The sequence below is a fragment of the Pleurodeles waltl genome, chromosome 3_2, assembly GCF_031143425.1.
Source record: "Pleurodeles waltl isolate 20211129_DDA chromosome 3_2, aPleWal1.hap1.20221129, whole genome shotgun sequence".
Taxonomy (NCBI): Eukaryota; Metazoa; Chordata; class Amphibia; order Caudata; family Salamandridae; genus Pleurodeles; species Pleurodeles waltl.
This window is the reverse complement of record NC_090441.1, coordinates 96214725-96228231: the sequence shown is the minus strand read 5'-3', so window position 1 is coordinate 96228231 and position 13507 is coordinate 96214725. Positions and strand designations below refer to the sequence as shown.

General features: G+C 47.9%; 1 protein-coding gene across 1 annotated transcript in view; it reads left to right on the top strand.

The window, feature by feature from the left end:
- The window catches only part of MYBBP1A (MYB binding protein 1a), a 647917-nt gene that overhangs the window by 64219 nt on the left and 570191 nt on the right, over positions 1 to 13507 (top strand). Inside the window, exon 5 of the mRNA XM_069226890.1 lies at positions 6296 to 6403. Coding sequence (XP_069082991.1) covers positions 6296 to 6403 — 108 coding nt within the window. The remainder of the gene's footprint in view (positions 1 to 6295; positions 6404 to 13507) is intronic.

The window sequence follows — 13507 nt, the reverse complement described above, 5'->3', positions numbered from 1 at the left end:
AGCCTGCTCTGGGTGGAGGTGCTTCACACCTCCCCCTGCAGGAACTGTAACACCTAGCAGTGAGCTTCAAAGGCTCAAGCTTCGTGTTACAATGCCCCAGGGCACTCCAGCTAGTGGAGATGCCCGCCCCCTGGACACAGCCCCCACTTTTGGCGGCAAGTCCAGGAGAGATAATGAGAAAAACAAGGAGGAGTCACTGGCCAGTCAGGACAGCCCCAAAGGTGTCCTGAGCTGAGGTGACTCTGACTTTTAGAAATCCTCCATCTTGTAGAAGGAGGATTCCCCCAATAGGGATAGGAATGTGACCCCCTCCCCTTGGAAGGAGGCACAAAGAGGGTGTACCCACCCTCAGGGCTAGTAGCCATTGGCTACTAACCCCCCAGACCTAAACACGCCCTTAAATTTAGTATTTAAGGGCTCCCCTGAACCTAAGAATTTAGATTCCTGAAACTACAAGAAGAAGAAGACTGCTGAGCTGAAAAACCCCTGCAGAGGAAGAACAGAAGACACCAACTGCTTTGGCCCCAGTCCTACCGGCCTGTCTCCTGCCTTCCAAAGAACCCTGCTCCAGCGACTCTTTCCAAGGGACCAGCGACCTCTGAATCCTCTGAGGACTGCCCTGCTTCAAGAAAGACAAGAAACTCCCGAGGACAGCGGCACTGCTCCAAAAGAACTGCAACTTTGTTTCAAGGAGCAGACTTAAAGACCCCTGCAACTCCCCGCAAGAAGCGTGAGACTTGCAACACTGCACCTGGCGACCCCGACTCGACTGGTGGAGAACCAACACCTCAGGGAGGACCCTCCGGCGACTCCGAGTCCGTGAGTAACCAAAGTTGTCCCCCCTGAGCCCCCACAGCGACGCCTGCAGAGGGAATCCCGAGGGTCCCCCTGACCGCGACTGCCTGAACTCCATTTCCCGACGACTGGAAAAGACTCTGCACCCGCAGCCCCCAGCACCGAAAGGAACGGAACTCCTGTGCAGGAGTGACCCCCAGGAGGCCCTCTCCCTTGCCCAGGTGGTGGCTACCCCGAGGAGCCCCCACCTTGCCTGCCTGCAACGCTGAAGAGATCCCTTGATCTCTCATAGGAAACCATTGAAAACCTGACGCGTGTTTGCACACTGCACCCGGCCGCCCCCACGCTGCTGAGGGTGTACTTTTTGTGCTGACTTGTGTCCCCCCCCGGTGCCCTACAAAACCCCCCTGGTCTGCCCTTCGAAGACGCGGGTACTTACCTGCTGGCAGACCGGAACCGGGGCACCCCCCTCTCTCCATTGCAGCCTACGCGTTTTGGGCACCTCTTTGACCTCTGCACCTGACCGGCCCTGAGCTGCTGGTGTGGTAACTTTGGGGTTGCTCTGAACCCCCAACGGTGGGCTACCTTGGACCCAAACCTGAGACTTGTAAGTGATTTACTTACCTGACAAAACTAACAAAAACTTACCTCCCCCAGGAACTGTGAAAATTGCACTGTGTCCACTTTTAAAACAGCTTATTGTGTTTTATGTAAAAAGTATACATGCTAGTGTAATGATTTAAAGTTCCTGAAGTACTTACCTGCAATAACTTTCAAATGAGATATTACATGTATAATTTGAACCTGTGGTTCTTAAAATAAACTAAGAAAAGATATTTTTTTATAACAAAACCTATTGGCTGGATTTGTCTCTGAGTGTGTGTTCCTCATTTATTGCCTGTGTGTATGTACAACAAATGCTTAACACTACTCCTTTGATAAGCCTACTGCTCGACCACACTACCACAAAATAGAGCATTAGTATTCTCTCTTTTTGCCACTATCTTACCTCTATGGGGAACCCTTGGACTCTGTGCATATGTAAAGAAATGGCTCCCTGTTGCAGTTACCCCCCACTTTTTGCCTGATACTGATACTGATGCTGACTTGACTGAGAAGTGTGCTGGGACCCTGCTAACCAGGCCCCAGCACCAGTGTTCTTTCACCTAAAATGTACCATTGTTTCCACAATTGGCACACCCTGGCATCCAGATAAGTCCCTTGTAACTGGTACCTCTGGTACCAAGGGCCCTGATGCCAGGGAAGGTCTCTAAGGGCTGCAGCATGTATTATGCCACCCTAGAGACCCCTCACTCAGCACAGACACACTGCTTACAAGCCTGTGTGTGCTAGTGAGAACAAAATGAGTAAGTCGACATGGCACTCCCCTCAGGGTGCCATGCCAGCCTCTCACTGCCTATGCAGTATAGGTAAGACACCCCTCTAGCAGGCCTTACAGCCCCAAGGCAGGGTGCACTATACCATAGGTGAGGGTACCAGTGCATGAGCACTGTACCCCTACAGTGTCTAAGCAAAACCTTAGACATTGTAAGTGCAGGGTAGCCATAAGAGTATATGGTCTGGGAGTCTGTTTTACACGAACTCCACAGCACCATAATGGCTACACTGAAAACTGGGAAGTTTGGTATCAAACTTCTCAGCACAATAAATGCACACTGATGCCAGTGTACATTTTATTGTAAAATACACCACAGAGGGCACCTTAGAGGTGCCCCCTGAAACTTAACCGACTATCTGTGTAGGCTGACTGGTTCCAGCAGCCTGCCACACTAGAGACATGTTGCTGGCCCCATGGGGAGAGTGCCTTTGTCACTCTGAGGCCAGTAACAAAGCCTGCACTGGGTGGAGATGCTAACACCTCCCCCAGGCAGTAGCTGTAACACCTGGCGGTGAGCCTCAAAGGCTCACCCCTTTGTCACAACCCAGCAGGGCACTCCAGCTTAGTGGAGTTGCCCGCCCCCTCCGGCCACGGCCCCCACTTTTGGCGGCAAGGCTGGAGGGAACAAAGAAAGCAACAAGGAGGAGTCACTGGCCAGTTAGGACAGCCCCTAAGGTGTCCTGAGCTGAGGTGACTCTAACTTTTAGAAATCCTCCATCTTGCAGATGGAGGATTCCCCCAATAGGATTAGGGATGTGACCCCCTCCCCTTGGGAGGAGGCACAAAGAGGGTGTACCCACCCTCAGGGCTAGTAGCCATTGGCTACTAAACCCCCAGACCTAAACACACCCTTAAATTTAGTATTTAAGGGCTCTCCCTGAACCTAGAAATTAGATTCCTTCAACAACAAGAAGAAGGACTGCCTAGCTGAAAACCCCTGCAGAGGAAGACCAGAAGACAACAACTGCCTTGGCTCCAGAAACTCACCGGCCTGTCTCCTGCCTTCCAAAGAACTCTGCTCCAGCGACGCCTTCCAAAGGGACCAGCGACCTCTGAATCCTCTGAGGACTGCCCTGCTTCGAAAAAGACAAGAAACTCCCGAGGACAGCGGACCTGCTCCAAAAAGACTGCAACTTTGTTTCAAGAAGCAGCTTTAAAGAACCCTGCAACTCCCCGCAAGAAGCGTGAGACTTGCAACACTGCACCCGGCGACCCCGACTCGCCTGGTGGAGAACCAACACCTCAGGGAGGACCCCCGGACTACTCTACGACTGTGAGTACCAAAACCTGTCCCCCCTGAGCCCCCACAGCGCCGCCTGCAGAGGGAATCCCGAGGCTTCCCCTGACCGCGACTCTCTGAAACCTAAGTCCCGACGCCTGGAAAAGACCCTGCACCCGCAGCCCCCAGGACCTGAAGGACCGGACTTTCACTGCAGAAGTGACCCCCAGAAGTCCCTCTCCCTTGCCCAAGTGGAGGTTTCCCCGAGGAAGCCCCCCCTTGCCTGCCTGCAGCGCTAAAGAGATCCCTTGATCTCTCATTGACTTACATTGCGAACCCGACGCTTGTTCTAACACTGCACCCGGCCGCCCCCGCGCCGCTGAGGGTGAAATTTCTGTGTGGGCTTGTGTCCCCCCCGGTGCCCTACAAAACCCCCCTGGTCTGCCCTCCGAAGACGCGGGTACTTACCTGCTGGCAGACTGGAACCGGGGCACCCCCTTCTCTCCATTGAAGCCTATGCGTTTTGGGCACCACTTTGAACTCTGCACCTGACCGGCCCTGAGCTGCTGGTGTGGTGACTTTGGGGTTGCTCTGAACCCCCAACGGTGGGCTACCTTGGACCAAGAACTGAACCCTGTAAGTGTCTTACTTACCTGGTAAAACTAACAAAAACTTACCTCCCCCAGGAACTGTGAAAATTGCACTAAGTGTCCACTTTTGAAATAGCTATTTGTGAATAACTTGAAAAGTATACATGCAATTGAAGTGATTCAAAGTTCCTAATGTACTTACCTGCAATACCTTTCAAACAAGATATTACATGTTAAATTTGAACCTGTGGTTCTTAAAATAAACTAAGAAAATATATTTTTCTATAACAAAACCTATTGGCTGGATTTGTCTCTGAGTGTGTGTACCTCATTTATTGTCTATGTGTATGTACAACAAATGCTTAACACTACTCCTTGGATAAGCCTACTGCTCGACCACACTACCACAAAATAGAGCATTAGTATTATCTCTTTTTACCACTATTTTACCTCTAAGGGGAACCCTTGGACTCTGTGCATGCTATTCCTTACTTTGAAATAGCACATACAGAGCCAACTTCCTACAGCATACTATTCCTTACTTTGAAATAGTGCATACAGAGCCAACTTCCTACAAACAGCAATAGCCTCTGTGTAATTCCGCTACTCTGAAGGTTCCAGGAAAAGCAATATGTTGTTTTTTATCAGTACTACTCCCAGATCATGGAATGAAGGATGGCCTTGCTGACAGTGAATTAAAGTAACTCTTGCTGTGTTCTGGTTAAAATAAAAATATATGATCACTAAAAGCATGCTGATGCCCCTTTTCAGGAGCATTTGAAATTAATTTTTAATTCAATGAAAAGATTACCAGGCTTGCGGTTCTGTAAATATCTGTGTGCCTCTAGACTGGAAAGGCCAAAAGCAAAAATGGTATAAAAAGACATCTCGAAGCCAGCCAAAATGTATCACAATATGTACAGGGCTTCTGCAAATGTGCCGATAAATGCTTTTGTATGCTTTTTATTTTATTTTGCTAAATATAATATTCCCTATCAGTATGTCTAGACCCTAGAGATTTTACTCGTTTTTTTTAGTGTAGTCTGTAGTAGGAGGAGAGTTGGTCCATTTACACAGAAGCACATTAAGGCTGAGGAACAAATGAAGACCAAAAATAAAGTGCAAAATCAGAAAAATCAGAACATGTTAGAGCTTTCAAGAGGCAGCTGGGATGCATACAGTGTGCAGAGCCGTAAGTACTTGGCAAAGACGATTATAGGTGTATAGGAGTGAAACAGGATGACAACTTAGCGCTGACCTATAATTGAAAGAAATACGGTAATGGTCTAATTACACATTTAGGCTGTTGATTTATTACGATAGACCAGAGGTCTCCAAACTTTTTAATGCCGCGCCCCCCCAATTGAAAAATAAAAATCATTGGGCCCCCCTCAGAATTTTTCACAATTATTTTATAAACATGGCAATGTTTAAATATGTCTAAACCTATTTAAACATTGCAGTTAAGTACTGTTACCTTTTTAAAACTTCAATAAAATGCTTCTGCTTAAAACAAAGGCCTGTTATCTGTATAAGATTTATTTTGGCCGGAGTCTGGGGGCCCCCCCCTGGGATCACTTCAGGCCCCCCTAGGGGGGCCCGCCCCCCAGTTTGAAGACCTCTGCCATAGACTGATTTCAGAGTTAGTATTCTTCTGATGGAATACCTCTGGAACAGAGGACGCTGTGGGCCCAAGACATTTTGTTTTTTTGAGGTGATGCAATACAGCTTGCTAAAGTTATCAACTCTCAATGTATAGAACAGGTGCGTTTTAGCCAAGGTCTCTTGTTATGTGAGTGATTCAGTTATAATTAAGAGATGATGTTTTTGAAAAGTGTAACTTCTTGAATCACTTGATAGCAAATGAGATTAAGAAAGCTCCCACCATTATCTAAAAGCTTTTACTGGCAACGTTGTTTCTTTTGAGATGACAAGACTCTGGAGGTCCAAAATTGTATCATAAATTCCTCTAAATGATTATTCTTAGGTAATGATGGGTGGGTCAGACATACCACAATAACTCATGTAGATATTTTCATACTCACTCAACATTACAACATGCAAGACATACGCCTTGGTTCTCCTAACACATTAATGTCTGCTGTAATTATAAAAAGGACCTTTTTCTTACCCAACGTTGTGCTGTGGTCTTTATGATTATCTGCCTGCCAATTAATGCGCTCTAGAAATTGTGGAATTGAGTACCCCAGAAGAAAGTGATGTCATACAGTTTCACATCCATGCATGAACTAGTAGCAGTTAATAGTGTATTGTTATTTTGATGTTTTGTAGGAGCCTCAGGTTCTTCTGCAGTCTGTGCAGCTGTTGCAGAGTTTGGCCGAGCACAGAAATCACCTGAAAGACCTGCCTAGAAAAACTCTGGTTGACATTCTCTCTGAGGTATGTAGTAAACTCTTTGTATATTGTTAGAACCAGTGTTGTTCATTAGGTGACATTTTAATTTGATTTTAGATGGTAATTTACATAAGCTCATTTTTGGGTGGGGTGCATCTGACACACCAGTGTACCAAACCCTGTATCTGGTACTCTCTACAATGTTCATTCTGTGGATTTGTGAATTTGTTTTATATTTTTAGTCTGAGCATATATTCATCCTTCATGCTGCTCCATTTCATATACTTTACTTTTTGATAATTGCATTCAATAACTCTTGGCTTTGTGATGATGGATCTGAATAATACGGTTTTGTATGATAATGACTTCCTAAAAAGGTGCGTAAAATTAATTCAATTTATTAATTGCTGGAACTCCAAAAAGTGTAATACAGCTTTGCGAGCGAGCCATTGTATTACACCCAAGGACAAGACAAGAACAGGACAAGAATAGGAACACAAATATTATTTGTGTCACAGCATTTGAACATGCAATCAGTATAGGGTGAAATTGGTTCAGAATTGAGTTACGCATTTGCCTGAGGTCAAAATGATGGCAGTTAGATACCACTTGAATTATGCAGCAGGAGAGGTCCAAATTATGTGGCAGGGGTGATTAAATTATGCTGCAAGAAAAGGAAAATTATGTGGCATATTGTACTATTTTGTAATAGCATTACTTCATATTATATCATTTTTCACTGGGGAACACTCTATGGACATTGGTTGCACCTTATTAGTACCGTTTTAACAGTTAAATGTAGCAATGAAAACAAAAAGGTGAGCAGTTTAGCTTTGAAAAAGGGCCTTCCACTGTGCAGCAACACGTGTTTTAAGTAACTTATGAACCGTTTGAGCTAGAAACAATTTATTTTGTTAAAATTTGCAGATTGAGTCTGATGATGGTTTATTTGGCAAATATGGCAAATCTATAATTATGTAGTGTAGGAAGTTGGCTCTGTATGTGCTATTTCAAAGTAAGGAATAGCATGCACAGATTCCAAGGGTTCCCCTTAGAGGTAAAATAGTGGTAAAAATAGATAATACTAATGCTCTATTTTGTGGTAGTGTGGTCGAGCAGTAGGCTTATCCAAGGAGTAGTGTTAAGCATTTGTTGTACATACACATAGACAATAAATGAGGTACACACACTCAGAGACAAATCCAGCCAATAGGTTTTTGTATAGAAAAATATCTTTTCTTAGTTTATTTTAAGAACCACAGGTTCAAATTCTACATGTAATATCTCATTCGAAAGGTATTGCAGGTAAGTACTTTAGGAACTTCAAATCATAAAAATTGCATGTATACTTTACAAGTTATTGACAAATAGCTGTTTTAAAAGTGGACACTGCAATTTTCACAGTTCCTGGGGGAGGTAAGTTTTTGTTAGTTTTACCAGGTAAGTAAGACACTTACAGGGCTTAGTTCTTGGTCCAAGGTAGCCCACCGTTGGGGGTTCAGAGCAACCCCAAAGTCACCACACCAGCAGCTCAGGGCCGGTCAGGTGCAGAGTTCAAAGTGGTGCCCAAAACACATAGGCTAGAATGGAGAGAAGGGGGTGCCCCGGTTCCGGTCTGCTTGCAGGTAAGTACCCGCGTCTTCGGAGGGCAGACCAGGGGGGTTTTGTAGGGCACCGGGGGGGACACAAGTCCACACAGAAATTTCACCCTCAGCAGCGCGGGGGCGGCCGGGTGCAGTGTAGGAACAGGCGTCGGGTTCGCAATGTTAGTCTATGAGAGATCTCGGGATCTCTTCAGCGCTGCAGGCAGGCAAGGGGGGGATTCCTCGGGGAAACCTCCACTTGGGCAAGGGAGAGGGACTCCTGGGGGTCACTTCTCCAGTGAAAGTCCGGTCCTTCAGGTCCTGGGGGCTGCGGGTGCAGGGTCTCTCCCAGGCGTCGGGACTTTAGGTTCAAAGAGTCGCGGTCAGGGGAAGCCTCGGGATTCCCTCTGCAGGCGGCGCTGTGGGGGCTCAGGGGGGGACAGGTTTTGGTACTCACAGTATCAGAGTAGTCCTGGGGTCCCTCCTGAGGTGTTGGATCGCCACCAGCCGAGTCGGGGTCGCCGGGTGCAGTGTTGCAAGTCTCACGCTTCTTGCGGGGAGCTTGCAGGGTTCTTTAAAGCTGCTGGAAACAAAGTTGCAGCTTTTCTTGGAGCAGGTCCGCTGTCCTCGGGAGTTTCTTGTCTTTTCGAAGTAGGGGCAGTCCTCAGAGGATGTCGAGGTCGCTGGTCCCTTTGGAAGGCGTCGCTGGAGCAGGATCTTTGGAAGGCAGGAGACAGGCCGGTGAGTTTCTGGAGCCAAGGCAGTTGTCGTCTTCTGGTCTTCCTCTGCAGGGGTTTTTCAGCTAGGCAGTCCTTCTTCTTGTAGTTGCAGGAATCTAATTTTCTAGGGTTCAGGGTAGCCCTTAAATACTAAATTTAAGGGCGTGTTTAGGTCTGGGGGGTTAGTAGCCAATGGCTACTAGCCCTGAGGGTGGGTACACCCTCTTTGTGCCTCCTCCCAAGGGGAGGGGGTCACATTCCTAACCCTATTGGGGGAATCCTCCATCTGCAAGATGGAGGATTTCTAAAAGTTAGAGTCACCTCAGCTCAGGACACCTTAGGGGCTGTCCTGACTGGTCAGTGACTCCTCCTTGTTTTTCTCATTATCTTCTCCGGCCTTGCCGCCAAAAGTGGGGCCTGGCCGGAGGGGGCGGGCAACTCCACTAGCTGGAGTGTCCTGCTGGGTTGGCACAAAGGAGGTGAGCCTTTGAGGCTCACCGCCAGGTGTGACAATTCCTGCCTGGGGGAGGTGTTAGCATCTCCACCCAGTGCAGGCTTTGTTACTGGCCTCAGAGTGACAAAGGCACTCTCCCCATGGGGCCAGCAACATGTCTCGGTTTGTGGCAGGCTGCTAAAACTAGTCAGCCTACACAGACAGTCGGTTAAGTTTCAGGGGGCACCTCTAAGGTGCCCTCTGGGGTGTATTTTACAATAAAATGTACACTGGCATCAGTGTGCATTTATTGTGCTGAGAAGTTTGATACCAAACTTCCCAGTTTTCAGTGTAGCCATTATGGTGCTGTGGAGTTCGTGTTTGACAGACTCCCAGACCATATACTCTTATGGCTACCCTGCACTTACAATGTCTAAGGTTTTGTTTAGACACTGTAGGGGTACCATGCTCATGCACTGGTACCCTCACCTATGGTATAGTGCACCCTGCCTTAGGGCTGTAAGGCCTGCTAGAGGGGTGTCTTACCTACACTGCATAGGCAGTGAGAGGCTGGCATGGCACCCTGAGGGGAGTGCCATGTCGACTTACTCGGTTTGTCCTCACTAGCACACACAAGCTGGCAAGCAGTGTGTCTGTGCTGAGTGAGAGGTCTCCAGGGTGGCATAAGACATGCTGCAGCCCTTAGAGACCTTCCTTGGCATCAGGGCCCTTGGTACCAGGGGTACCATTTACAAGGGACTTATCTGGATGCCAGGGTGTGCCAATTGTGGATACAAAAGTACAGGTTAGGGAAAGAACACTGGTGCTGGGGCCTGGTTAGCAGGCCTCAGCACACTTTCAATTGTAAACTTAGCATCAGCAAAGGCAAAAAGTCAGGGGGCAACCATGCCAAGGAGGCATTTCCTTACACAACCCCCCCCCCCAAACGAAAGAGGATGAGACTAACCTTTCCCAAGAGAGTCTTCATTTTCTAAGTGGAAGAACCTGGAAAGGCCATCTGCATTGGCATGGGCAGTCCCAGGTCTGTGTTCCACTATAAAGTCCATTCCCTGTAGGGAGATGGACCACCTCAACAGTTTAGGATTTTCACCTTTCATTTGCATCAGCCATTTGAGAGGTCTGTGGTCAGTTTGAACTAGGAAGTGAGTCCCAAAGAGGTATGGTCTTAGCTTCTTCAGGGACCAAACCACAGCAAAGGCCTCCCTCTCAATGGCACTCCAACGCTGCTCCCTGGGGAGTAACCTCCTGCTAATGAAAGCAACAGGCTGGTCAAGGCCATCATCATTTGTTTGGGACAAAACTGCCCCTATCCCATGTTCAGAGGCATCAGTCTGCACAATGAACTGCTTAGAATAATCTGGAGCTTTGAGAACTGGTGCTGAGCACATTGCCTGTTTCAGGGTGTCAAAGGCCTGTTGGCATTCCACAGTCCAGTTTACTTTCTTGGGCATTTTCTTGGAGGTGAGTTCAGTGAGGGCTGTCACAATGGATCCATATCCCTTCACAAACCTCCTGTAATACCCAGTCAAGCCAAGGAATGCCCTGACTTGAGTCTGGGTTTTTGGAGCTACCCAGTCCAGAATAGTCTGGATCTTGGGTTGGAGTGGCTGAACTTGGCCTCCACCTACAAGGTGTCCCAAGTAAACCACAGTTCCCTGCCCTATCTGGCATTTGGATGCCTTGATAGAGAGGCCTGCAGATTGCAGAGCCTTCAAAACCTTCCTCAGGTGGACCAGGTGATCCTGCCAGGTGGAGCTAAAGACAGCAATATCATCAAGATAAGCTGTGCTAAAGGACTCCAAGCCAGCAAGGACTTGATTCACCAACCTTTGGAAGGTGGCAGGGGCATTCTTTAAACCAAAGGGCATAACAGTAAACTGATAATGCCCATCAGGTGTGGAGAATGCTGTCTTTTCTTTTGCTCCAGGTGCCATTTTTATTTGCCAGTACCCTGCTGTCAAGTCAAAGGTACTTAGAAATTTGGCAGCACCTAATTTATCAATGAGCTCATCAGCTCTTGGAATTGGATGGGCATCTGTCTTGGTGACAGAATTGAGCCCTCTGTAGTCCACACAAAACCTCATCTCTTTCTTTCCATCTTTGGTGTGAGGTTTGGGGACTAAGACCACTGGGCTAGCCCAGGGGCTGTCAGAGCGCTCAATTACTCCCAATTCCAGCATCTTGTGGACTTCCACCTTGATGCTTTCTTTAACATGGTCAGATTGTCTAAAGATTTTGTTCTTGACAGGCATGCTGTCTCCGGTGTCCACATCATGGGTACACAGGTGTGTCTGACCAGGGGTTAAGGAGAAGAGTTCAGGAAACTGTTGTAGGACTCTCCTACAATCAGCTTGCTGTTGGCCAGAGAGGGTGTCTGAGTAGATCACTCCATCTACTGTACCATCTTTTGGGTCTGATGACAGAAGATCAGGGAGAGGTTCACTCTCTGCCTCCTGATCCTCATCTGTTACAATCAACAGATTGACATCAGCCCGGTCGTGGAAGAGCTTAAGGCGGTTTACATGGATCACCCTCTTGGGGCTCCTGCTTGTGCCCAGGTCCACCAAGTAGGTGACCTGACTCTTCCTCTCTAGTACTGGGTAAGGGCCACTCCATTTGTCCTGGAGTGCCCTGGGAGCCACAGGCTCCAGAACCCAGACTTTCTGCCCTGGTTGGAACTCAACCAGTGCAGCCTTTTGGTCATACCAAAACTTCTGGAGCTGTTGGCTGGCCTCAAGGTTTTTGGTTGCCTTTTCCATGTACTCTGCCATTCTAGAGCGAAGGCCAAGTACATAGTCCACTATGTCTTGTTTTGGCTCATGGATAGGTCTCTCCCAGCCTTCTTTAACAAGAGCAAGTGGTCCCCTTACAGGATGACCAAACAGATGTTCAAAGGGTGAGAATCCTACTCCCTTCTGTGGCACCTCTCTGTAAGCGAAAAGCAGACATGGCAAGAGGACATCCCATCTCCTTTTGAGCTTTTCTGGGAGCCCCATGATCATGCCTTTTAATGTCTTGTTGAATCTCTCAACCAAGCCATTAGTTTGTGGATGGTATGGTGTAGTGAATTTATAAGTCACTCCACACTCATTCCACATGTGCTTTAGGTATGCTGACATGAAGTTGGTACCTCTGTCAGACACCACCTCCTTAGGGAAACCCACTCTGGTAAAGATACCAATGAGGGCCTTGGCTACTGCAGGGGCAGTAGTCGACCTAAGGGGAATAGCTTCAGGATACCTGGTAGCATGATCCACTACTACCAGGATATACATATTTCCTGAGGCTGTGGGAGGTTCTAGTGGACCAACTATGTCCACACCCACTCTTTCAAAGGGAACCCCCACCACTGGAAGTGGAATGAGGGGGGCCTTTGGATGCCCACCTGTCTTACCACTGGCTTGACAGGTGGGGCAGGAGAGGCAAAACTCCTTAACCATGTTGGACATATTGGGCCAGTAGAAGTGGTTGACTAACCTCTCCCACGTCTTGGTTTGTCCCAAATGTCCAGCAAGGGGAATGTCATGGGCCAATGTTAGGATGAACTTCCTGAACAGCTGAGGCACTACCACTCTCCTAGTGGCACCAGGTTTGGGGTCTCTGGCCTCAGTGTACAGGAGTCCATCTTCCCAATAGACCCTATGCGTTCCATTTTTCTTGCCTTTGGACTCTTCAGCAGCTTGCTGCCTAAGGCCTTCAAGAGAGGGACAGGTTTCTTGTCCCTTACACAGCTCCTCCCTTGAGGGTCCCCCTGGGCCTAAGAGCTCAACCTGATAAGGTTCAAGCTCCAAAGGCTCAGTTCCCTCAGAGGGCAGAACTTCTTCCTGAGAAGAGAGGTTCCCTTTCTTTTGCTGTGTTGTAGTTGGTTTCCCAACTGACTTTCCTGTTCTCTTGGTAGGCTGGGCCATTCTTCCAGACTCCAGCTCTACTTGTTCACCCTGTGCCTTGCATTGTGCTCTTGTTTTCACACACACCAGTTCAGGGATACCCAGCATTGCTGCATGGGTTTTTAGTTCTACCTCAGCCCATGCTGAGGACTCCAGGTCATTTCCAAGCAGACAGTCCACTGGGATATTTGAGGAGACCACCACCTGTTTCAGGCCATTGACCCCTCCCCATTCTAAAGTAACCATTGCCATGGGATGTACTTTTCTCTGATTGTCAGCGTTGGTGACTGTGTAAGTTTTTCCAGTCAGGTATTGGCCAGGGGAAACCAGTTTCTCTGTCACCATGGTGACACTGGCACCTGTATCCCTCAGGCCCTCTATTCTAGTCCCATTAATTAAGAGTTGCTGTCTGTATTTTTGCATGTTAGGCGGCCAGACAGCTAGTGTGGCTAAATCCACCCCACCCTCAGAAACTAGAATAGCTTCAGTGTGGACCCTGATTTGCT